The sequence below is a fragment of the Pantherophis guttatus genome, chromosome 1 (assembly GCF_059756535.1).
Source record: "Pantherophis guttatus breed Tessera chromosome 1, ASM5975653v1, whole genome shotgun sequence".
NCBI lineage: Eukaryota > Metazoa > Chordata > Lepidosauria > Squamata > Colubridae > Pantherophis > Pantherophis guttatus.
The window spans coordinates 255,572,818-255,599,732 of record NC_142063.1 but is presented as its reverse complement, the minus strand read 5'-3'; the positions used below and the strand labels follow the sequence as shown (position 1 = coordinate 255,599,732).

Here is a 26,915-nt window from a genome sequence, read left to right as displayed (position 1 = left end):
CTCTTGGAGGGGCATCCAGAAGAATGAAGAATACTTGTTGAAATCTACTACTGGCTAGTGGAGGGTGGGAGTGATTGACTCATAATAAACTTCTGATGTTCTCAGCATTCCAAGGCCAGCAGGAATGAAGTAATAAATGATTTAGAGGGATTGGGAGGGTGGAAGCATGTGAAAGTCCCTGGGATTAATTAAACTTCCAATAATTCAAGTTTATTTAATTTTTTTTTATTTTTTATTTTTTATTTTAAATTTGATTTATATGCCGCCCTTCTCCGGAGACTCAGGGCAGCTTACAATGCGTTAAGCAATAGCCTTCATACTTTTGTATATTTATACAAAGTCAGCTTATTGCCCCCACAAACTGGGTCCTCAATTTACCTACCTTAGAAAGGATGGAAGGCTGAGTCGACCTTGTATTTTAACAGACTAATTAAATCAATTCAGTAATGGATAATCTCTCCATCCCCACCAATAAAGCAGACCAAAGTGGCAGGGATGTGTAGGAAAAAAAAAATGGCCTCACACACCAGCTAGTATAGGAACCAAAGTCTTCCATTTGTTAATATAGCTTACATATGACCATTAAGGGTAGGAAGATGTTTTGAGCAAGGTGAGAAAAAAGGAAGGCAAACAATGTAAAAGCAGAGAATACTGAACTTTGCTTCATTGCTCCACTTCACATTGTGATAACACTCTGCTTTCTGGTTTTGCTTGGTCTCATGAAACGGCCAATATGCCTCGACTAAAGGCCTCTTTTTTTTAAAAATGGCTACTGAGCATGAACCAAACCCAGCTTGGCAGACTAAGGTGAAGGGTTATTTCTCTCTATGGGTTTGAAGCAGGAGGCCATCCGTGGCTTAGTTGTGAGGGAGATAAGGAATGCTTCACTTAAGTTTCACTTTAATTTTAATACTCTCCACATCATTCCTTCATCCACTCCTTGTCACACAGCAAATGCCAGTAACCTGAGCAGCTCCCAGTTCAATGATCTATTGGTACATCAAAATCAAAGTCAAAATGACAATATAACTTATATTTGAATCTTCATTCCTGAGCAGGATGGAGAAAACAGGTCAGATACAAAACCACAAATCTCTGTAACTCTCAAACAGCTGGTTCTGGTTTCAACCTCATAACCAGGGTGAAATTCAGCAGGTTCTGGAGAACCAGTAGTGGAAATTTTGAGTAGTTCGGAGAGCCGGCAAATACCACCTCTGACTGGCCCCAGAGTGGGGTGGGAATGGAGATTTTGCAATATCCTTCTCCCAGGTGGGGGGTGGGAATGGAGATTTTGCAGTATCGTTCCCCTGCCATGCCCACCAAGCCACACCACACCCACCAAACCATGCCCACAGGACCGGTAATAAAAAAAATTTGAATTTCACCACTGCTCACAACCACAGTCTTTTGCTTTATAAAATGTAGTGAAACAGCAAATAATTGCTCACAATTGCAATAAGACTTATATCTAAATCTCTGGAAAGTCTACAATGTAGAAGCATTATTTGCATATTGACCCCAACAATCTGGGTTCTCATTTTACCAACCTCAAAAGGATGGAATATATCTTGTACTTTAATTACAACTACTGCTTTTGGGGGAAAAAATACAGCTGCCATCTAGCTCGCCAAGTGTTAGAATTTTCTGTATCTCTTTGCTGCCATCACGAGATCATGTGGATTTTTTTGGCCCACATGTAGTAGCTCTACTTAAAATCTTAGAATTGTAGGGCAGGAAGAGACCTTGTAGGTTTTCTAGCAATAATTTTATCTAAATATCATGATCTATATTTTGGCTTAATTATAGCAATAGTTTTGTCAACTGGAACCAGTTCTCTAGACTTCAGGGCCTTGCAGTGATGGACTCTGAACCAAACCATGGATAATATGTACAGTAGCAAGAAGCTCATTTAGTTCCTAGATGTGTTCAATGTTGCATGCTACATTTCACTATCAAAATCATTCACCTGAAAAGCCTTCTAACACAATCAAGTGAATCCATTTAAAGTATCTTTACTGCAAAATGTTTCACGCATTCATCTATAGCTATATTACCAAAATACCATTTTTGTGCCTACTTTTTTGAGTATTAATCTGTATTAATCTGCTTGGTTTGCAATAAATCATGGATAACTGTTTCACGAGCAAGAAACTGAACTGAACTCTTCTTTATGATTGATGTTAAATTTAACTCATAATTTCCAAAAGTGGATTTAAGGACACTGATCCACAGCACATTTATGCAAAGTGAAATCCACTCTTCCAAGTGGAAGACATAGTTCCACAATTATGGCTTTTACAATATAATTATGAAGAAAGATATGCCCTCCCTACCCTCTTTCCACTCATGAAGATGCAATTATGAATATGGTGTGCAGAAGTATTGTATTTGAAACAAATTCAGAGGTATTTAAATACGCTACATCCAAGAACAATTAACAGTAAGTGAAAATAAGCTTACTGCAATAAGCTGACTTTGTATGAAAAAGAACACTGCGTGGGGAAGGGGGGAGGCGAAAGCCCTACTAAACAGGTATATACAAAAGTATGAAGGGTATTGCTTAACGCATTGTAAGCCGCCCTGAGTCTCTGGAGAAGGGCGGCATATAAATTGAACCACTCAAAAAATAATAAATAAATAAAATGGGATTTTCTACTCTCTCTCTCTTTTTCTCTGTGTGCCTGTTGCTGTTACCTCCGTGTATTTCGCTGTGCCCTCAAGACCCTGCTGTTCTGCCAAGCCGGGATATCAATTTAATGATTTTTAAATTGGGTTTTAAATTTTTGGGGTTTTAAATTTCAGCCAAATTATGTAATAATTTTAATTTTTAACTGATGTTTGTCTTTGTGTTTTTTAATAGGCTGTACACAGCCCTGAGTCCTTCGGGAGAAGGGCGGTATAGAAATAAAATTATTTATTTATTTATTTATTATTTATTTATTTTTCTAAGTGGATTTCTTTTTCTTCTATTTACTTCCCTCTAATCATGTATCAGTTTTGCCTTTATTATTTTATGTAATTTCTATCCATTCTGCTGACCTCGGAGGCGGCAACTATAAAGCTCAGAATGACAATTCTAAGCATTGAGTCTGCAACATTTCACAGCATGTATGAAATGTCATGAAAGACAGTTACCTTAAAAAAAAAAAAGAATATGTTCTCAGAAAATACTCTCATTTATGTCTGATATAAAAATAGACAGGATGATAAATGTAGAATCCTGTGGAAATGTTTTGGAGAAAAGCAATAGCCTAATCTTATTTTAAGAAATAATAGTTTTTTATATAATTTTTCCCTGCTTATACTTGTTTACTTCTTTTCAAATAATACCAGGAAATCATTACAAATATTATTATTTGAAACAGACATTTCAAAAGAAAAGAAGACAAGGGAAAGGAAGCGAAGATAATCAAAGAATCCTACAGTAGTAAGAATTCTACTAAGAGATTTTGGGACATAACAATGAACAATGCAATAGGGTTTGCATTCAATGGCAAACCATTTATTGAAGTCTAGTGCCAACTAACCTTAGCTGATTTAGATGAAAAGGGTTTGAATCAGCAGGCACTGAATTAAAAGACTGACTCTATTAATATAACTTGCTTAATTGAATCAAAGATGGGCAACCATTATAACCAGAGAAAGGATAAGAGGACATTAGTTTTAGTTTCATAAAAGTATTTGGAGCTAAAGAAACTGCTCCCATCAGTCATGTTCTTTCCTACAAGCAAAACAAAAGATGAATGAAAAGCAGAAAGGAATAGGAAAAACCCTTCAACTCCATCAGTTCTGGTACTGACAGGTTATTGAGCCACCACAATTTTTATTTTATTTTTTAATCTACAGAAAAAAATACAAGGAAGTGAAAACCTCTCAGATTCCTTTTCTTCAGCTTAGAAAAAAACTTCAGAAATGAGTGCTGTCAGGCTCCCTAATTGATCATGTGTGGTTGGAGTTTGTGTTCAGTTGTCTAATTAGCACAAGACTACTGAGTTGATAGGTCAGCTGAGAGCTTGCTCCAAATCGTATTAGAAGTCCTTAGTATTTGCAGGTTGCCATGGCTGAAGAGGAATTCTGTGTGATCTTCTAAAAATGGTGTCAAACTGACATCTTTTAACATCCAAAGTGTTTTGCAGCCCACCAATGCCAGTGTTGCACATCAAAAATTACACACTTGCAATTTAAATATTAGGATAAAAATGCTGGGAAAGTTTAAGTAGGCAAGTTCCTATTTCTTAAGTTATATCTTATCACAACACAGTGGACTTTCTGAAAGGCCTTTGGGAATTGGCTGGGAAAATGTCAAGACCCTTATTTTAGTATATTCTGTATTGTCTCATTATTTTATTAATTATTTTTTTATTCTGTACATTTCTGCAAGTTTACCTGGACGGAGTCAATAGATATAGTGTATTTCATAAATAAATAGATAACTTGTGCCTTCCATAATAGTTGATATGCTATTTCTACAGTATAGAAACAAAACAAAAAAAATATATTTTATGGATTCTTGTAATGCTTTTTTTAGAATATAAACATTTATGGAAAGGAATTTGCTGAATATCACAATCCAGAAAATTAATATGATAGCAACTGGAAATCAGAATTTAGAATCAAATTATTTTGAAAATAATTAAAAAGCAAGAATGAACATTAGCCAATTAACAGAATAATTCAGTATTTGAGATGATTGCCTGAAATCTAACAAGAGTGCTATTATTTCTTGAAGAGCTTTATTCTTTCAAAAGTTTCTAGCTAAAGATGTCTCAATAAGTCAACATAGCTTCATTAATCCCTAGAACATAATCTAGGCTGCATTTTATAATAAGAATTTCATTAACTTTCATTAGTGCCAAATGCTTGGCTCTTCAAGGAAAGGGTGGGAAAAGGCCAGCTTCACAAGAGACCTTCAAGCTAATGACAAACTTCTTTAGAAAGGAAGCATACATGAAAAAGAGATCTTTAAAATACAGTGATTTGCTGGAAGTTTTATCAAGTTCCTTAAAAAAATAATTTCCTCTGAACCTCAAGAGACAATAACGAAGTAAGAGTGCAGGGAAAATATCATTCTTGTGAAGCATACAATTCTGGGGCTAAATCCCTTTTTCTATCCCTACATAGACTGAAATGTGGTGAATTTTTAAATGTGCTATTTGTTGGGCAACTGACTATTATCTGCAAAGCATCACCCATTTTCTTGAGGAAAACTGAAAACTGACAGAATTGAGCCAATTAAGACTGACTGTGTTCTCAATGAATTGTGACCCATCAATGGTAATAGCTTATTATGATGATAAGGCATCCATCTCTTAAACTGAAGGCCAAATACACACTTCAGTAGTTTTCCTGATTCATAGACCATTACCTCATAACTCTGGATTGACAGGAGCAACAGTAGCATAGGCACACCATAAGCAAGAATAAACATAGACAACTGTTTTACCCTACTGACTATATTTACAGTGTGTGTGTGTATGTGTATGTGTACGTGCACATGCATGTGTGTATAGAAAAGGTCCAACTGCAAATACTTATACATTTACATTCAGACATACATATTTCTCATGCTGAACAAATACTTAAGACATTTGGATGTATTTCTGAATGGCATCTTTAACTCTGTTTAAATTTTCCACTGTTAGAGATACTTAACATTTGATAATAATAGAATATTCTACTTCTGATTTGAGATGTTTGCTTTGCTTCCTTTTAATCCAATAAGTGAGAGAATTCTGAGAGAAGATTCTGAGAGAATCTTCTTTAGGGGAAGTGAAAGAAAATGGGGTTAGAAGATGCTTTCCTCATGGTTAGAATGCATAAAATCTCAAGATTCTTAGCCATTTCAGCAAAGGCAAGAACTTTTCAGGACTCCGTTTTGTACTTGTAAGAAAAGTTTCTTTATGGCAATCAAGATCCTAGCTACCATTAATTAGAAAATAAACTGGAATTGTTTGCTTCTTTTTATATGGTTACTAATAGATATAATTTATCAAGAGATATCTTCAAACTGAAGGTGAAGACCCATTGACTTCCTCAAAGATGTATCACAAACAGCTACATCTTCAAGTTGAAAGGGGATCCCACTGACCTGCTCAAAGACATACCTGTGTCACGTACAATTAAACTACAAGGTCTGTTAATAACCAAATTGCTAGGAAAATGTGGGTTCCTCCATAATTGTACAGATCAATGTCCTCCACCTGGACAAATCATTTAATGTGGCTGGATACTCTCCTTGAAGCTATGAAGCAACTCAGCTTCTATGAGATCAAGGGTTGGTCGGGTTTTATCCATGCAAATCTTCACAAAGCAAAACTTTTCTCTAACTAGCTGATCTTTTACACATCAAATATACACAAATAATTATAAGCATCTTATTACTCCTTACAACACATATTTGTCTTCAGTAGAGAGAACCAAGAGCTTCTAGGTTATTTGTTTCTGCTTCTGTTAGAAGGTTTTATTTGTACTATTGAATCCTACCAAGTGGAATACATACCATGCCCAAGAGATATGCAGTGTTCTTATTTAACTGCCTGCAGGTAGATAAATAAAATAAATTCTAAGTCCTCAGAGAGTGTTAGAAAATAAGGGTTTTTTCCCCCACCAGTGTACTTCTATTTCAGGATTCTTGTCCTTTCATTTTTCTTCCAATCATGTTCTCTGATTCCTAGTCTTATGGATGGCAAAGCATAGCAGATTAAGTGAAGAAAAGCTTTAGGTTTATTCTTTATTAGGGACATTGTGCAAATCCAATAGCGGGGATCTTTTATGTTCAGTTCTAAGTGGTCTTGAGAATAATTTGAAAAATGGAAGATGAATGTTCTAAACAAACAATTTTGAACACAACAAAAATAACACTCTACAAATAGAATATATACTGAAATAGCAGGGAGGACTTTCTGGAGGACTAAATCAGCAGGTGACTTAGTACATCAGGTCATAATACAGTACATTTTGAGGGCACAATATTCAAGAAAGCTGGTATAAATTATATTCTAGGCAATTAATGCCAGAAAACCACATTCAGAAGAATTATTGTATTTGTAGTACTGTAGGCAAATATAATATAGGAAAACTGATATAATCCAGTTTTAGCTATTTAGAACAATGCTTTATTGAATTTACCACTAATGACCTGCAATATTCTATTTACACAGCAAGGTGCTTAATTAACTCCTCTAAGTGTGTGTCATCATGGCTATAATTCACATGATGTAACATGACAATTAAGATGTTCTACAGTAATTTGTGCACGTTTTCAGTAGTACTGTGGTATCAAAAATTGATATGATTCAGTTATTAAGGCAAATTGTTTCATTCATATAGAAGCTCTCTTGACAGCAACTAAAGTCCTTCCAAATTACAAACGAAATACATGCTGAGCATGCTCAGTTGAATAACAGGCATTGTTTCTCTTATTTTCTTTCCTTGAGTAACGTCGGAAGGAGAAATTATGTGAAAAATATCAACCAGAAGCACAAGAAATGTTCAATCCTACTTGGAGTGAAGAACCAAAACCCTCCTTAAGGCTGCTGTTGAATGTACTTGAATTTCGTTGAAATCTATTGCCCTGAACAAAATGTCCATATTCTTTGAAAAAGAGGCAATTGAACCCTTACTTACCATTTGTCCTTCTGGTTTTTAACCAATCTTTTAACCAAGAAGAAAAGATTAAAGGAGAAAACTCTTGAGATAACTACTTTGGGAAATGTTCCTGGAGATTTAAATAAATTCCACCATGAACAAGAGAACAGAGCGAAAATCTCAACTGAGGTTTAACTTTTATGAGTAAACAGTTATGGACAATATTAATAAAACAGCCTCCATTCTATATGACCTAATCTAATTCTATGCTTCAAGAAGGACACCAATATACCCAAAAGAAATCAGAGCAAGATATTCATTTCAGGACATTATCACAAAATAGACAACATATTGGTGGTGAGGGATATATCACGGAAAGGCATCAAGAATGGCTTTGATTTAATCCCAAATTTTGTTTTTTAATGACTAATAGAGGGCTTTTCCACACTGTGGCTTTAAACTGCTTGACTCTTGTGCATAAACCAGTTGGACAGGAAGTTCGATTAAGAAATCCTTTTCTAGATTTCCACAGTTTTCTCTGCTTTGCCATGACAAGTATCTGATGTTTTGCTTAGACACACATACATGTAAAAAGGAGTGGGGGAGGGGGCAGTTTTTCACTATTCCATTAGTGAACTTATTAAAAAAAATAGCCACGAAGAGCAGAAAGCAACAGTGACCAGAGGGGAGATGTTCCTGTCACTGTGCACAGTAGTGAAAGTGCTTACTTAAAATGAAATGAAAACAGCAAGCAAATCCAACAGCATAGCTTGGGTTGGAATAGCTGGAAAACACTACTTCTGACACATAGCAGAAGTAAAGAGATGAAAGTTGACTTCTTAGTGGGCTGGGGGCAAACAGAGGATAATGTCTAGTTTGTTCTAGTGGCTAAGCCACCAGGCTAGAAAGAAATAGAGTGTAAGTTCAATTCTCGCCTTAGAAAACCCGCTGAGTGACCTTCGGCCAATCACTCTCTCTCTCAGTTCAACTCACTTCCCAGAGTTGTTGTTGTGGGGAAAATAGGAGGAGGAAGGTGTGCTAGAGATGCTCACCACCTTGAATTATTTGTAAAAATATTACAGGGGTATAAATAAACAAAACAAATATCAGGCAATTCTCCCTTTAAGGAATGGTGCAACCTCATTATGCAGAATGGATGGTATGGACAGGCTGGTCATGCAGATCAGCCCAAAGTCTGATTTATTTATCACTGTCCAATCAAAGGGTTAATGCAGCATTCAAATGAAAGACAATTGAGCTAATTTTAGAAAAGGCAATCCAGTCATACCCAAACCCTTCTTTCAGCTACATGCTTTAGAATTAGAGTGTTAATGGTTCATGTTGCTTATGTTCCAAGCTCCCTAAGAGTAGAAAGCCAAAGATATGTTTGCCATTCTCATTCTGAAATTTCCATATTGTCCAAATATATATATATTGTCCAAACATAAAATATTTCAGAGGTTTTCTATTCTTCCTGACAATTATAAAAGATTACCATGGCTTTTCTATAATCTTTGATTCTTAGGACGGAACACGTTTTTTTGAATTATTACTCTCTTAGTTAAGAACAGTAATCAAACAAAAATGATTGGCCTAATTATCAATAAAGTGGGAATCCTAGGACTTATGTTTGTATGCCTCAAGTATATTTTACTCTGCTTTAATAATGCAAAGAATAAGAATTAAGAAATATTTAAGAATCAATAAGAACTAGTATAAGGGTATGAATGAGACAGAGAGAGGGAGAAATTATGATATTCTTCTGATACTGATCTAGTGAGACATGATGCATTGGTAGGGGTGTCACACACAGGCCACATCCACCCCAGCTCTGTGAAGGAAAAAACTACCACGATACGTCATGTGACGGCAATGTGACACGGCAACTTTGACACCCGTGCATTAGTGGAAACAACAATGGGGAGATGAGAATGGATAAATGCTTCTGCTCTCTGCAAGCCTCTTTCTTCTCTTTCTGACAGTCTTTTCTCTCTTTCACCAGGAGTACACAGAGTTTTTGAAGTTAGCTTGGGACCACATGAAATAGGCTGATCACAGGATGTACTTCCCATCCCACCTGAAACAACTATAGCACTATCCCAAAGCCACAAGCAATAGGTCGACTCTTGAGTAACTGTGTGGATTTAAACAATATAGCAAAGACTATGTATCTTTTACCCACACATCATCTTTTGATTCTAGGACAAGAACACCTTGCACTGATGTTTTCCATCAATCATTGCATATTTTCTAATATCTGACCTGCTAGCAGTATCTGTGCAAGCTAAGTTGAGAAAGAACAAATGAAACGTGAAGGTGCAGGAAGGGAGATAACATTACTTGAAAGAAATACACATCCATATAAAACAGACCCCCAGCCATTTCATCACAGAAATAGTATTGCAAATTATGTGAGCTTTTCTAATATCTGCAACTAGAAACTGCCAGGAGGCTCTTAATGCAGAAATACTTTGCTTTAGTCTACTTACCCTTTGCCTCATTTTTCGCATGGATTCTCTAAATGCCCATTAGTTCCTTTTAGCTAACAGTTTCACTGGCCAAACATTTATGTTGCAATGAGAACTTTATATATATATATATATATATATATATATATATATATATATATATATATATATATATATTCATTACTGATACATCAAATTAGCTCTCAGGCAAAGATCAATACTTACTTTGTTGCCCAAATAAGGACTGGGTGCACTCCAGTAATAAATAGGCTGCAGAACAGTTCTTGCAACTGTGTTACTGATGCTCAGTTGCTGAGGTCCATCGAAACTGTCCTGCTGAGGAGTAATTCTAGCAAGACCCCATTCATCAGTCAAATGCCAGCCATTCATGTCCATAATCTATGATAACAAAGAAAAATACTAGTTGACATCCACAACTTCCTTCATTTTTTTTAAAACCACTTTTTAAAACTCTGTTAAAACTCCATCCCCTAAACTCTGATGAAGATGTTACCTAACTTGATAACGAAACGTTCGGAAATAAAACTGACAAGCTCAGAGAACGAACCTTCACCCTCAAACCCTTTGCTTCTTGCCTTTTCTTTGCTTTCATATTAATATTAACAATAATATCCCACTTTTATTTTCCACAATTCAAGGCAGTGTACAAAATCCTCCCATCTCCTTGCAACAACCTTCGGTGGGATGGACTGAAAGAGAATGGACTAAAATGGACCAATCAAAGTTCATGCTTAGAGAAGACTAGAACTCATCAGAACAGACGTCTAGTCCAGCACTTTAATCTCTACACAAAACTGGCCCTTAATAGTTTCTCATTTAATATTGAGAATAGGGTTTCATATACTTCTCCTTGAGCAAATTATGTCAAAATAATTAACTAATTTCCCAAATCAAGAGGAACACAAGTTTTAGTTTGTAGTATTAAAGGAACCCATCTTCTGGAATACACATCAATGAAGTAAGGAGAAAAGCTGTTTGAGATAAGGTCATACTATATATTTTAAAAATCCATGGTTGACTTGAACTTGACAGCCTAAAGAAATGTTTAGGTTTAGAATGTTTCATTCTTATGACTTTCAATGGCTCACTGGGGTTTTCTCTTCATATTTAAGGAAGCTGAGAAATTAAAAAGGAGAACAGGAAAAGAGACATTTTGACTGATTATAATTTTATAAAATTCCACACTTGTAATGAGATTAAAGTTGCATTGAAGGCATTGAAAAGAATGTTCATATTAGATGCATTTCTTTATGGCAAAATTAGCCAAACTCTATGTAACAAGAATAAGACCATAATCATACACGGAACAGGAAAACGGAAATCCTATTAATACTTGCTACAGAATAAGGATTTACGATTATTTTAGCAAGAATCTGTAACAAGAACCTCTATCAAAACCAGACAGGGTTAAGGATAGGAATGGAAACTTGGCTTTCTGTGCGAACAAGGAAAGAAAGAATAATGAAATCACCCTGTAACTGGAAATGAGAGAAGATAATGATGCACCAAGATCAGGGTATTAAAACTCAACATATGTCATATGACAAGACTTTTCTTGAAGGCAACTACTAAAATTCTTACAACTCTTCTCCAACAATAAAAGCCTGTTTCAGATTTACGGGAAATTTTTTTAGTCTTAAATTTTTTGTCCTGTATTTTTCCTGCTTACTCCTTGGTTGACATTGGGAAGATGAGGGGCAGATTGAACTCATAGCTCACTTCCCCCAACTTCTATAACTGATTAAGACAGAACTGAAAAGCAAAAAGCAGGTGTCAGTGGATCTGTATCTTTACACTGACAGCATTTCTAATTGGAAAGAGGCTGGCTTCTCACAAAAAGGAAAATCAGCTAGAACTGAAGAAGCTTCTTGGATGAGAAGTGAAATGTTTTCAGAACATTTCAGAACCCCCCCCCCAAAAAAAGTCCAGTTGCCTCTCGAAAAAGCAACTTTGGGACATTCATTTTGTATGCGTATACAGTAAACAAAGATGCGCGGTGCAGTGGCCTCACAATCAGGAGGCTGTGAGTTTGATCCTAGGTAGAGGCAGATATTTCTCTCTCTGGCACTCTGAGAATATATCTGCTGAATAAAACTCCGCATTGGCGACAGGAAAGGAATCCGGCCAGTAAACACTCAGCTCCATTCAGTTGCCCAGTCTTCACCCCGCAAGGGATTATGGGATTGTTAAAAGAGGTTGATACAGTAAACAAAGATAAAACGTATCTAAGTCAAACATTTTTCCCAAGATCAATTCAAATAGAGCACTCTTAATTAATGAAATGCTTGAGGATAAGCAAATTGATCCAAATTATTTATTGTCTGAATTTACAAATTGCTTGCAATATCATGGTGAAATATTACTTATAAGCCTATAAGGGACTTAAGCCCAGAAGAGTGCTAGTACTGGACTTAATTAAGTGGTCAGAGACAGTATAAGTAATAAGAAGAAATATGTTACATTACTGGTATTTTGGAAAGCTTTTAAGCAGTATTACATCATTTCCTTGCGTATATTATGATAATCTGCTACATTTAATACACTTAAAAGGTAATCCTCAATTTACGACCGTAATTGAGCCCAAAATTTCTGTTGCTAAGTGAGACTTTGGTTAAAGTGAATTTTGCTTCATTTTGCAACTTTTCTTGCCACCGTTGTTAAGTGAATCACTGCTGTTGTTAATTTAGTAACACGTTTGTTTAGTGACTATGGCTTTCCTATTAACTTTGCATGTCAGAAGGTCGCAAATGGTGATTACATGACCCCAGAACTGCAACCATCATAAATATGGTCAGTTGCCAAGCGTCTGAATTTTGATCGCAGGAGGACCATGGGAATGCTATGATTGTGTGAAAAATGGTCATAAGTCACTTTTTTCAGTGTAACTTTGAAGAGTCACTGTATGAAATCTTCTGTGTTGAAGACTACCTGTAATGCAGTCTTGTTTTGGTTAGAAGTTATTACATTGGAAGAACACCAATGCTTTATTTATGAATAAAATAAGAATGTTAAGCAAGTCATGTTCAGATGTTAACTCTCAGCCTTAGCAATAGTCCTGGGATTCACCTTTCTTGAATAACCTGCTTGACTTGCTCATTTCTTTCTAATTCACTGTTTTCAGTTGTTACTTAATTGTCAGTTATGCAAAATGTCATATATTCTGATAGGCAGATCAGGTTTAAAGTATCCTTTGTGATGATCTACCATCCTATAACATCCATACCTCAGTGTTACTAAAGACTGTATGCAGAAAGGTTCACTACTTCCTTGCCTATTCTCATGTATCCAGATAAACTGTAGCCAAATTGATATTTTCCTGACTATATGTTGAAAGGATGAGATCTGCCAATGAAGGGGAGCATTTATTTGTATTATTTTCTTCAGGTAAGGATTCAATACTTACCTGGCAGTGCTCTTTCCAGCAAATATAATTCAGATGAAATCTACTTACTCCTGGTCTAGATTGCATAGGAGTAAAAAGGTAAAGGTAAAGGTTTCCTTGTCCAGTCATAGTCAATTCTAGGACACAGTGCTCATCTCCGTTTCTTGGCTGAGAAAGCCCAAGACATTTTCCATGATCATGTGACCAGAATGGCTATATGCCAAAGGTGCACAGAACCCTGTTACCTTTCCATCAAAGTGGTACCTATTAAACCACTTGCTTTTGAACTGCTAGGAGGGCAGGAACTGGGCAAGTAACGGGAGCTCACTTTGTTGCACGGAGCTCAGATATTGAACCCGGGCTGTAAGCTCTCCAGCTGACAACTGTCTTTAACCGCTGAGCCAATGCGCCCAAGATTATTATATTTGGCCAATGTGCCGAAGATTATTATTATTAAATTGATATTATTATTATTATTATTTTTGGCTGATGTGAATGCTAATCAGATACTATACAGAGCTGGTTTTGGAGCAGCTGCTGGTAGTTGTGACAGATTTCCATCACCTCCCACTACAATCCTGAATCTTTTGAAGTTCCACATCTTTTTGGACTGTTACATTCAGTAAAACTTTCCTTCTAGAAGACTTCTTAATACTTTTTTTTAAAAAAAATAATTCATCTCATTATTATTCCAGTGAAATATGCAGAGGTTATTGGCAAATCTCACAGTTAAATATTGAGCAGGTAAATTATGAATCCAATACCAAGATTAAGAGTGGTTATTCCTTTCGCATTTTAGTGTCAGTGAGGCAATGGACAGGTATTAGGGTCTGAAAGCATATTTACAAATGCACCAGCAGGTAAACATAAATTCTGTTCACCTTCACCTTCACTTGTATGCATATTCATTCCTGCTACCATAAATGTCAAAAAACATTACTCATCCATGGATACATCAATTTAGCAATCTCAAAAACATCCTTGCCCCTGGGCATGTAAGTATAATTAGGGGGCCTATTGGTGATCTCAGATATTTTCCTCACACTCCTGATGGTGGAATCCCTTGTCTGCTTTTCCTTGCTTCCCAGTGTGTATAGTTTGTGTCTGAGTCACAACTGTAGGCGACTAGGCTGTGAGTTATCCATCTATGAACTGTAAGATTAACTACAGATGTTTTTTGCTCCCACAGCATCCTGTGCATCACCAGATTAGATCTGGAGGATTAAGGAATTTTCCAGAACAGGATGGAAGTTCAATTGTAGAAGCAGAATACAGATCAATCCGTATATATTTTATCAATCTACGTTTGAAAAATCATATAATTTCCATTTCTTTCATATATTTTTACAGCCAAAAACTAAATTTCCCTGAGGAAATTGTTTTGTTTGCATTCTTCACTCTGGCATGGATAATGGAATACCTCTCCAGTGTGAAAATTTAGAAAATTTGGCTTTCATCTAGGAAGAATCATGTTGTTTATTCTGAGGAGGGAAAATATGCAAGTTAAAGAAAAAGTCCACAGAGTGAGTTTTATGTTAAGATTGTATTTAAAGCAAAAGATATGCTTGTTGGATGTATGCATTTCTCTGCTTTTCCTTACCGTGCTGTAAGTCCAGTGAGAATTTGTACAGTCATTTGTTATTCCTGAACAGAAACATGCTTCACAGCCCTGGGGGTTGTCTTGCTGCAAGTTAAAGAAGCCGGCTTTACAGCGATCACAATTCTTTCCTTCAACATAGACCTAGGAATTCACAGGAGAATATTAGATTTTCTATCATGCAGGAGAAGTAAATCTAGCTGCCTCTTCTTTGCTTTTGCTTGTTTAATGTGATATGCATATATCTAATGATATATTTCTGTCAACAGACAACATATAAAAGATCCCAAATTTCACCTCAGAGGACACATAGTGGTCCAGCCACCATTTTCTAACTACTTTCTGATTGGTCTAAGTGCAACAGGAGACCAGTACCACCACATTCATCATTATGACCAACATAGGGATATTTGGTTTGGATAGAGCTAAATTTATTGTGAAGCACAAAGTCACAATTCTAATCGCTTGTAGCAACTACAGCAGTATTCCACAACATAGTGTTTTTCCAGGTGTGTTAAGAATTCTCAGCTTTGGCACCAAACAGTGGAAAGCTGTATACACAGTGTAGGAATCATCCGGCTGCATTGATTTATTTCATTTTCAAAAATGTGTGGGGTCTGCTTTCATTTGACTTCTGCTAAAAACAATTGCAGGCCATTTCCAATAATACATTCCTTGTTCTACAATCTGCAAATGTTTTTAAAAAGGAAAAAAAAAGATAACAGGACCACACCACTCTACTGTCTAGCTTCGCTATGGCAATCTGCTTTTATATATGTTGCTTGAAATGAAATGCAAAGGGTTAAAATATATTTTTCTTTAAAGAGCTCATTAGATGCTACTGCAGACCCCCCCCCAAATGCAAAATAAGCACAGGGATTTACCAAAAGCTATAACTCCTTCTTGCTCTGGTCTCAATCTGGATCATGGTTTTTATGCCATAATGTCACTCTACCCTCCAATTCAGCCAAGAAAGGATTATTTTAGAAAGATGTTCATCAAAAATACTGCGCACATTATTATAATTGCTGCAGTATGGTATGCCAAATATAGTTGACTGCAGGCCAGTGAAGGCTGACCCTTTTACGGAAATCATGATTCTCCAGCTATAGCCAGCATTGTGAATCTCTACTGATACACATCTATCAAAAATAATTCACTTGCCTTCCAGCTAAAGAACTGGATAAATGTACCGAAGCAAACCTAAAAGTAATTTCTGAACTGTACAATTTCTCATAAAAGAAAAGCAACTGAGGAGAAAAAAAAAGAATTTTAAATAAAAAGAGGAAAGGGGGGTATCAGGGCAGATGGTATATATTATTATAACTTTTGACAGATGCCTTATTAAAAGAGATATCAATGAACAGTACCACTTTCTTTTAAATTAAAATAGACACAGCCAACTTCAAGAAACAAATAAAAAAATACTCCTGGGTTGGAAGTAAAGGCTAAACACAAGGTTCACCAGTAGTTATGAGAAATAATTGTAGAAGCCTCCTTGAGTTAGTTTCATTTGTGTGAAGTTGATCTGTTCTCATGCTACTTATTTGTGCTTAATATAAAGAAAGAGGATAAGTCTGAGACAGAACAACCCTATTCATTTGACCTCAAAGCTCTTGTCTCATCCTTGCTTATTTGTTTATTTCAATTATTTATCGGGCCACCCATCTACCAAAGAAATTGTGGGAGGTGAATAGAGAAAAACCACAAAATCAGAATATATAACAAGAAAATAACACTGAGACTCCTAAAAAAAGAAATCTCACTAGAAACAGGGACACCTGCATCCATTTCAGTCTATGGCATGGTGAGCCACGGTGGCACCAATGAGCCACGGTGGCAGAGTGGTTAGTGCAGTACTGCAGGCTACTTCTGCTACCTGCTGACTGCCTGCAATTTGGCAGTTCAAATCAGGCTCAAGGTTGACTCAGCCTTTCATCCTTCTGAGGTGGGTAAAATGAGGACCCAAATTGTTGGGGGCAATATGTGCAGAGGGTCAAAAATGGGAGGTGATGACATCCCGGTGGGCGGGCGGAGCCTCCCGCAGCCGGCCCTACCGGATTACACGAGCCGGATAGATCCAGCTGGATTTCACTGCCAATGCTGACTGTAAACTGCTTAGAGAGGGCTGTAAAGCACTGTAAAGCAGTATATAAGTCTAAGTGCTATTGCTATCAACCTGGGCCAAGTGGCTTGGGAACAGCCAAATCTTCAAGGCTTTTCAGAACCGGCAGGGTTAGGTCCTACCTCTTTGAGGGAATAGGGCTGAAATGAGGGAAACCCTGGATTCCCTTAATGACAAAGTTCTGTGCACAAGGTTTGAGAGCTACGAAAAAGCATCATAATTAATTCTCCCATCTGAAATCAGAGCACTCCCTTTCTTTAACCTCAGATAGGGAAAATGAATCATCAGCTGTAGAAGCAATAGTAGTAAACCCTGGAATATCTTCTGGGGCATCTTAACTTCCAAACAGCTGCAATGTTGGAAAATATGCATATATTGTATACTTCCTGAAATTAATTTTAACTCACATTTTTTATTTCAAGGGGAAATTATGAGCATCCTATTTGTACACAAACACCTGCCTATCTTCTTTTTATATTGCCCTTATTACAAAGATATCTAACTACAGCTAATAGCACCCCGTCTAGTCAAATTTCCAAGCTACCCAGATTCAGCAATTGTTGCTATCTGAACTAATATGTGATTTTATCTTTTGTAATTATTTCACTATTTGTAAAATACACCATAGTTCTAGCATACAAGAAAGCCACTGGGTAGAAATGCATTAAAGTGGTTTTTCTAGTTGTTTAAGTTAATCATGGTCCATATGAGAACATTCGTATTCATATTGTTTTGTGCTCATGGTAAAGTTGCCCATCTATATCCTGTCTTTTCTCCAAGAGCTCAAAGCAACTTACAAAAAGGTTTCCTTTCATTTCATCCCGTCAACAACACGGTGAAAGTGAATATTTGCACAGAATATATAGACATAAACCTAGGTCTCCCTGATGCTAATCAAACATTATTTATGTATTCATTTATTATTTAAGAAAATAATATGGTGAGAAAACTTATATATAATAAGCTTGGGCAGCTCACAAAAATAGCCATGAAAAACAAGCAACCTGTGTCAACAGGCTTGGGAATCTCAAAGAAAAGGTGAGTTGATGAAATGGCTATCTGCCACACCAAATATTCTGTCTCCTACTCTTTTAAAAAATATTGATATATGTTTGTTCGCTTGTCATTAAATTATGCTATGTTTTAATATGGTTCACTGTGTGCCACTCAGAGCCATATGTCTGAGATGGGCAGTTATGTAAATATGACAAATTAATTAATAAGTAAAACATCAGAGAAAAACAATTCCAAGTGTCCCAGATTCACTCCCCCATACAGTGGCATCCATATTTCCTGAACTGCAGGATCTCACTAGCCCAATGCTCAGGGGAAGTTCTTCAAGGCCTTAAGGACAGAGATGGGGAGGCTATTAGGAAGATTTTCTTTCTGTTCCAAGTTTTTCTATCAGTATTTAGGTGCCCAAATGAAAAAATGAAAAACAATGATGTTATATAAACTCTGTAGTGTTACCTGTTTTACATAAAGCCATTATTTGGAAAAGAAATCTGCTTTAACAAGACTAACTTGCTAAGTAGTTACTTCAAATTAAAAGATCAAGTCCATATTGGAAGAACTTCAAGGGGCAGTGTCAGAGGTGGTATTCAGCTGGTTCATACTAGTTCGAGGGAACTGGTAGCGATGATTGCGGGTGGGCCCAAGTGAACCGGTAGTGGCAACTGCGGCTGGGCCGCCCACTGACCCCGGCGTAATGCTGCCCTATTTAGTCACATTTTTGAGGCTGGGCACATGTGTGGAAGGTACATGCGTGAGCAAAGTGCATGCACAGAAGACCAGGCACATGCACGGAGACCGTGCGTGCAAGCAAAGTGAGCGTGCGCGCGTGGGGCGAACCAGTGGTAAGAATTTGTGAAACCCACTGCTGGGCAGTGTCATGGCATTTTGATACCATGGCACCTCCAGAAGTATTTACAACAAAGGGAATATGTTACAGATGAAAAGTTTATACTCAGTAAACATTGAAAAAAAGGGGAAAAAATAGAAATACATACCTTGCATCTGCAAGGTCCTTCACAAGGATCATCATTCAAGCTGCCTTTCAGAGAACAATTGCAGGGCACGCAGTAAGGAAAGTTTTTGTAGCCCAATGCACATCGATCACACCTGTCTCCTCCAAAACCTGGTTTACAGTGACAGGATCCAGGATGCATACCTGCAATACAATCAAGCCAGCAAAAGGCTCAGTATTGTTAAAGCAGTGGAAACTGAATGAGTTCTAACTGGGAAAGTTATCTAAGTGTGGAAAATCATGATCAAAATCAGATTCATTTCCATCAATGTTTAATTTGGGGGAACCTCCTCAAAAGATGATGTTGCAATAAAAATAATTGAGTTTATGGCATTTCGCAGGTTAATAAAAGTTTAATTAATAAAAGGAGCGCTAGGATCCAGCGACGGTACTGATAATAAAGAGAAACAGTTACTGACGTAGGAAATGTTAGAAACAATGGTGACATCATTGTCTTTTTCTACCCTGTTGGACAGTACAAGCAACTTATAAGTATGGCTCCTGCCATATGGAATCTTATAAGCATTGTGCCTGCCACTTGCATTGTGAGGCAACGTTCTCTGGTTCCCACATTGCTTGTTCACATTTTATGTCAGATCAAGTGTAATGAGCTCTACCTGGATCCTTTCTTCTCATAAAAAGGAGCCTTGATAGCACAGTGGTCTAGAGCACCCTGTCATTAACACCAGCTGCCTGCAATTACTGCTGGTTCGAATCTCTCCAAGGCTCAAGGTTGACTCAGCCTTCCATCCTTTCTAAGGTAGGTAAATTGAGGACCCAGTTTGTGGGGGCAATAAGCTAACTTTGTATAAATATACAAAAGTATGAAGGCTATTGCTTAACGCATTGTAAGCCGCCCTGAGTCTCCGGAGAAGGGCGGCATATAAATCAAATTAAAAAAAGAAAAAGCAGTAGGGTACCTTCCTACATCTTGGAAGACTTGGGTCAATGCCACCATGTTCTAACTTTAAACATGAACATACCTGAATTTTTATTTATTTTCCCTTTAGTGCAGTGTAGTCATGTAAGTCGCTTGTTAACAGCAGAATAAACTTTTATCAGTATTAAAAAAATGTTTAGTTTCTTGGCAGAGTAGAGGGCAGTGGCAAATTGATGCAGCAGAAGACATACAGTAAATGATTCAGGCAGTGCAAGATCAAAGTTTTTCCAGGGAAAATACCTATGTAATCTAAATTCCTGTGTTTATCTATAAAACTAGGTCCTGGCCAGTCTATGGATTCTGATTTTATATAAAAAAAACCTTCTGCAAACATGATAATGGAATCCTTTCTTTATTGCAGCGATAATGGGACTGATAAAGAACATAACATGATCTTAGAGTACTTTGCTGCCATTATAACTACATCCCACAATCCTTTGCATTAATGCACAGAAAGACATGAGGTACAAGCTTTAAGTTGACAAAAAGCCACTCAGTATCATCCCATCCCATTATCCTCCAAGAACAAAGTGTTCTTATTCCCCTTGGGGTAATAAGTCAGAGATTTTTATATATATATATATATTACTTCAAATACACACTTTTCCTTACTGAAAACTGCAAGCACTAACACAGTCAATTTCAATACACCTAATATGCAATCATACTGATCTGCAAATATGTCAGGAACATCTATTGTCAAAATAAATGCATTTTCTAGCCCTTCCTTCAAATAAGGACTAACTTTCTCCAGGTTATCTAGATTCAGTAAAATTGGGGTCTTGGTCTTGTTTTAGGTTTAGGGGTATATGCAGTGGTGGGATTCAAGTAATTTAACAACCGGTTCTCTGCCCTAATGATTTCACCAACAAACAGTTTGCCAAACTGCTCAGAAAGTTAACAACCGGTTCTCCCGAAGTGGGGCGAACTGGCTGAATCCCACCACTGGGTATATGTTATGAGCAACTAACATTTATCCTTACTTCATTTGTAAGTTTGTAAGATTGATTCATTATTAGACAGTACAGTGTTGATTCTTGGCTAGGTGGCTCAGTGGCTAAGACACTGAGCTTGTCGATCAGAAAGGTTAGCAATTTGGCGGTTCGAAACCCTAGTATAGGTCTCCTGTGTGTGCAGGGGGTTGGACTAGATGAGCTCCAACGTCCCTTCCAACTCTGTTACTGTTACTATTCTTCTAGTTTATCTGGTTGATAATAGAACATTTAACTTTTCCTTACTTTAATAAAGAAAGGGTTTCTGCAAATAGGTAAATGAGTTTTTATTAGAGTTAACTAAGCCTAAATGTTTTATTCTCCTTTAAAAATCTTCATACTGGCAGAAGGACATTGACCTCATGTGTTAAAGAAAACTTTTTATGAAATATATTTATCAGATCCTTGCTTCTTTTGGACTTTTAACTTGTCTTTGATGTATCTTTTAAAAAATGTTTTAATATAGTCACCATTGTGATAATATCAAAGAGATAATAGAATTAATACTATTCCATTCAATCTGCCTTATAGGAAAAAAAATCGTTGTGAGGTCTGTAGCATTCTAATGTAATCTAATCTAATGTAATGTAATCTAATGTAATCTAATCCTAGCAACAACCAATCTTAAACATTTTTGTCAGCTGTTGTACAAACTGTATTCATCTATCAGAAACTTCCATTAGATATTACTAAGACTACATTGCAATTTTAAGTAGTTCATAATGTGTCATTTCACAAATGGTCTTATTTTAGTTTTCAAGCGCAAATAAGAATGGAGAAAATAATATTGGAGATTTGAATTAGGTCTAATTACCATCTCAAGAGAAGAAACCTTGCTCTTGGCAAAATGATTTTAAAAAATCTTTTAGAATGATGTAAATGTATTGTTCAGATGTACAGCTATTTTTAAAAGACCATTGTGGACTGCACACCAGGGAAAATATTTTTTTTTAATGTTTTCATAGAGGTTCACAACAATAACTTTCCAAAAAAAGATACGATACAGAAAAGAAGAAAAATTAAAAGTCCATTGGGAAAAAAATTCCCGCCTTCATTTGCAAATGTCACAACATAGCAATACCAAAAGAAAACATGAGAGACAACAGCTTAGGTCTCTGAGGGGAAGCTCTGCGGGAACAGAGGCAACCAGATTTCAAAAGGCCTCTTGCAAGATGGTGTTTATCAGAGAAGTAGCTTGCTGAAAAGAAGCTGCTGCTTAACATTAATTTGGAAGATGTGGGACATAAAGTTTAATATCAGTCAAGCATCTCACCTCCTGTAGCTTGCTTTTCATCCTTGACACAAGTGCCATCTAAAGAGCCCACAGAATAACAGTGACATGCCTGGCATGGTTGATGATCCTTTGGATGAACCTATGGAAGCAAAATCAAAGTAATGAAGTGATCTACTGGTCCTCCTGATCATGTCACTTAATCTAATTTGGAAGCTCAAGCACTATCCTTCCCTTTACTGCAAAGCTGGGGAGATTCCATGATTACTTTTCAGAAGGTTCTGTTCTTTCATTGTGTTTCTTCATATCAACACAAGTTCCTTTTATATTCCCTGTGTAACTTTCCTTTAGGTTTTCCCACTTTGAAAAAGAACTAGTAGGCTAGAGAGACTAGAATAAATACAGTTCAGAGTGCTGGGTTTGTTGTTGTTTTTTTCATTTAATATGGTAGCAACTGAAATGATGACTTGGAATTCAGAGATCAGAATTATGGATCCTTTACCCCTTTCGGCCTGAAGTATCCGTCAATGCATGTTTCACAATTGAAGCCCGCAGTGTTCTGGGTACAATTAATGCATACTCCGCCTCCAAGATATTCTCCATGGATATTCAAACTCTGCTTTTTGTTTGCCACCGTCTGATCATAGTAACATTCTTCTGCCTTCCCGTGGCAGTTGCAAGCTAAGAGCAGAAGTATATTAACAAGCATCACATCAGTCTGCACTCATGTAGAAACATTTTTTTGCAGGAATTAACAATCTTTCATTGTTTTGATTTAAGTCCACCAGAGAGTTTCAACTATTTGAATTAATAAGTAGCCATTCACATATTATGGTGAGGAATTCATCAGTATTACCTTTCCAAATCATGTTAAGAGAAGAATCTTCTGTGCCTTTTCCAGACCTTGTTGTCTGACAATGCCAAAGTACCATTTAAAAAATCTATGTAGACTTCCAATATTTTGTAGGTTAAATAAGTTGTTGAAAAAAATGTACTAAATGGAAGGCTATTATTAATGGGAATGATTCTGGTACTCCAGAATGATTAAATATGGTTGAATCCTTTTAAATTTTGCACTAAAATGATGATGGCACCTCATTTATTCTGACCAGTTATATGTTATTGTCAAGTATTTGCAAGCCATTGGCAAATGTATCATACAGACACTAGTGGAGGCAGGAAGTGCCCCCACCCCTATGTGGAAAGGAGGGGCTTACACTGAGTATAAAACCCCCTCTAACCTTTCCACCATGCTCTCTTTTACGTTTGTTCTCCATGAGACATGATCTTTGATAAGGGTAGTCACACACGCTGTGTGCCCCCTATCCTAATGAATATTAAGATAGCCTTTGTATATAGTTAATATGTTTTGTTATATGAATAAATACATTTATCACATTTATTCATGCATCTGCCTTTGGACTCTTCTATGCTCCTGGGTGTTTCTACGATCCCAATTTCCACAGTTATTATGAACTACAATTGTTTTTAAGCTTATACCATGAGAAAGTTTTTAAGATGCTAAGACTATTTTGTTTCTTATTACAACATGCTAATATTAAAAATTGTCATTCACTATTAGTTCTAAGTTACTTATTAGGAACTTGCACTGCCTTTTATTAACAAAAAAATTAAACAGGCCTAAAGGAATGCAATCCAATAATATTAACCATTAATCGGTCCCAGTATTTTGAATGCAAAACTATAATTTATCCCATTGAAACAAATGTATTGCACATGTTACAGTTACATTAATTGCTAATAAATATACATTACCACAGTAGCTACAAACATGATATCATGTTCATCATCAAATATGTGTAATTAACCCTATATTATTATCTAATACAATTATAATTTAAACTGTTTATTTCTAATTTCAGTTTGTTTTTTCCACTAAGAACCACAGATAAAATTACATATAGTTTTTCCAGTTTCTCATCCAAATGGCATGAAGAACTAGATGTGACTATATCACAATGAATATATATATAGGTAAGCCTTTTTGTTTTGATTCATGTTATAAATCACATCCATTGAATTATTTCTGTTACCTTCACATTCATGTTTTACAAGGAAAGTTCCAGCTTGCCACGGTCTCTGATTAAATCCAGGGCAACACCGATCACAGCTTTCTCCACAAGTATTATGTTCACATGCACAAAAAGATCTCTATTGGCATGGAATGAGATGGGATAGAATGGGATGGGGGCGTGAGGTAAGGTGAGGAGTGGTGGGGTGGGGTGGGGTGGATGGGAGGGGATGGGATGGGGTAGATGGATAGGATAGGATAAGATAGGATAGGATAGGATAGGATACGATGTATTAAAACAATTATAAAGCTGAACAATCAGAAAATGTAAAACAGTGTCTTGGTAACATACTGGATGAAGCCATGATATGCAAGCAGACTATGATTCTATCAAAATAGCTAATGGATCAGCAGATTACATAGTTGTGTCTTATCCCTCTCTCTCTCTTATATCCAATTTCTTCCATGAAAGAAGTAGTTTTTTCAGCAGTGGAATGGCAAATCTTGATACAACCCATGTAAAATAAATGTGATATATATGCAAATAAGTAAGCTGAGGTTTTAGACAAATACAGACAAATCTAGAGAAGAATTAGATGCCAATATGCTTTCTAATGTTCTAATGCTTTCTAAAGGTAACAGCGTTCCGTGCACCTTTGGTGTTTAGTCATGCCAGCCACATGACCATGGAGACGTCTTTGGACAGCACTGGCTCTTTGGCTTTGAAACAGAGATGAGCACCACCCCCTAGAATCGGGAACAACTAGCACATATGTGTGAGGGGAACCTTTACCTTTTTATGCTTTCTAATGGTTTATTGCTTGGCAGCCAACCCACTTTTGGTTCTAAATATTTCACCATTAGCAGAGTAATCCAACAGGAATTGACTATTTGCATGATGATGATATTAATCAAGGAATCCTGCAAATCTCAGGTCACTTAGATCTATTAAGGAATGCTTTCACAACGTTTTACCCTTTCTTTCTATATGGTACACTAGATAAATTAAACTCTCTTTATGCAATAACCTTCCCAGTTTTTCTATTCAAAGAAGGTTTCACTAAGTATAGAACAGTTTATAATGAATAAACAGTCAGTGAAACCTAAGGTCACTTGTGCCCTTATTTTGAAGAAAGTTTCTTGGAAAAAATGTTTCCTTTTGTTTTGGAACATAAATCTGTTTGCATCAGGCTTGCTAAAAAGGGAATATACAGTAAAGAGAAAAAATAATTTTAATAAGTAATATGCTAGGCTTTCAATACATATGATCTCAGATAAAGTGATGATTGATGGATATTTTTGAAGAAAGTATTTAATACTGTGCTAGTTAATACAATTTTGATCATACAGTGCTTTTTTATAGCTAGAAAATACCTCTGTCTCACACACATGTATATATAGACACCAATTTTAAGAAATTATTTTAGAAAATGCAAATGCAAATAAAATGATTTTTTTTTCAGTCAATCAAGTCAGGTAATTAAGAAAGCATATGACTTCCCACCACCACCAATAATTCTCTTTGCTGATGGAAAGCCTTATCAATTAGATTGAGAATAGCTTGAGTTTTTATAATTTTCCCCACCTCTTCTCCAGATTTCAGGGACTGGATGGAACACCTGGAACAGTTGTACGGGAAAGAGAATTACTAAAAGTCATATCCTTTGTAGGCAGAATTAATGGAATTCATGGAAGGGTTTCAGTCCTTTACACTTTTATTATATACTTTGCACACTTACTGTTAAACTTAATAAAGCTTATTTTCAAATTAAGATGCTGAAAAGTGAGTGTTTTTCAAAATTTGATACGCCTGAAAACAGTAACAGTTATCTCAGTCATGACTTTGAGAACACTGTGAGAAGTTGTATAATCAAGACAAAAAGATTGTACACGCATATATTGTATATCTCTTTTCATATCAGAATAGTGTTGAAAAATACGTACATTTGTGGCTGGATTCAATGGACATGCTTTTGCATGGCCATAACAGATGCACATTCCTCCTGCTGAGATGTCTTTCACAGAATAATAATACTGAAAAGAAAATTAAAAAGAAAGATCTATGTTATTATTACGTTGCAAACTGAAAACAAGAAAATATCATGTTGGTACCTAATCAAGAGCTTTAAAAAGATGGGCGCAAATCTGTGCTTTATTTTCACAAAAGTCAAGAAATAAATTTACACTGCGCAGTATTTGATTACTATGAAAAATAATTAAATAATAAGGTTCTAGGTCTTTGGGTAAAGGAACTATATTCCTTTTGCATTCTTATATTGGTTTTCCTAAATCCCAAACGAGGGATTTGCTGACATTAATTATGTTGAAATACTGTGGGCAAGGGAAAAATTTTCCCTAACTCTTTTTTCCTTTATAGTTTTTTATGTTGAAAATGGACTCAGTGAGTCAGGACATTGGGGATAATCCAGTGAGTTTCAAGAAAAAAAACCCCAACAAATATCTCCTCTTTCCTAAAAATCCTATCTCTGTAGCTCCTACAATGTGAAGGAATCT

General features: G+C 36.3%; 1 protein-coding gene across 8 annotated transcripts in view; it reads right to left on the bottom strand.

Moving 5' to 3' along the window:
• Nucleotides 1-26,915, bottom strand: part of LAMA2 (laminin subunit alpha 2) — a 437,012-nt gene that overhangs the window by 255,714 nt on the left and 154,383 nt on the right. For all 8 annotated transcript variants that reach the window (XM_060692226.2, XM_060692227.2, XM_087882793.1 and 5 more), the window contains exons 6-12: nucleotides 26,346-26,435; nucleotides 24,424-24,541; nucleotides 22,872-23,050; nucleotides 22,412-22,511; nucleotides 19,190-19,350; nucleotides 15,059-15,199; nucleotides 10,281-10,454 (exon numbers count right to left, since the gene is read on the bottom strand). In XM_060692226.2, the coding sequence (XP_060548209.2) occupies nucleotides 10,281-10,454; nucleotides 15,059-15,199; nucleotides 19,190-19,350; nucleotides 22,412-22,511; nucleotides 22,872-23,050; nucleotides 24,424-24,541; nucleotides 26,346-26,435 (963 nt within the window). The remainder of the gene's footprint in view (nucleotides 1-10,280; nucleotides 10,455-15,058; nucleotides 15,200-19,189; nucleotides 19,351-22,411; nucleotides 22,512-22,871; nucleotides 23,051-24,423; nucleotides 24,542-26,345; nucleotides 26,436-26,915) is intronic.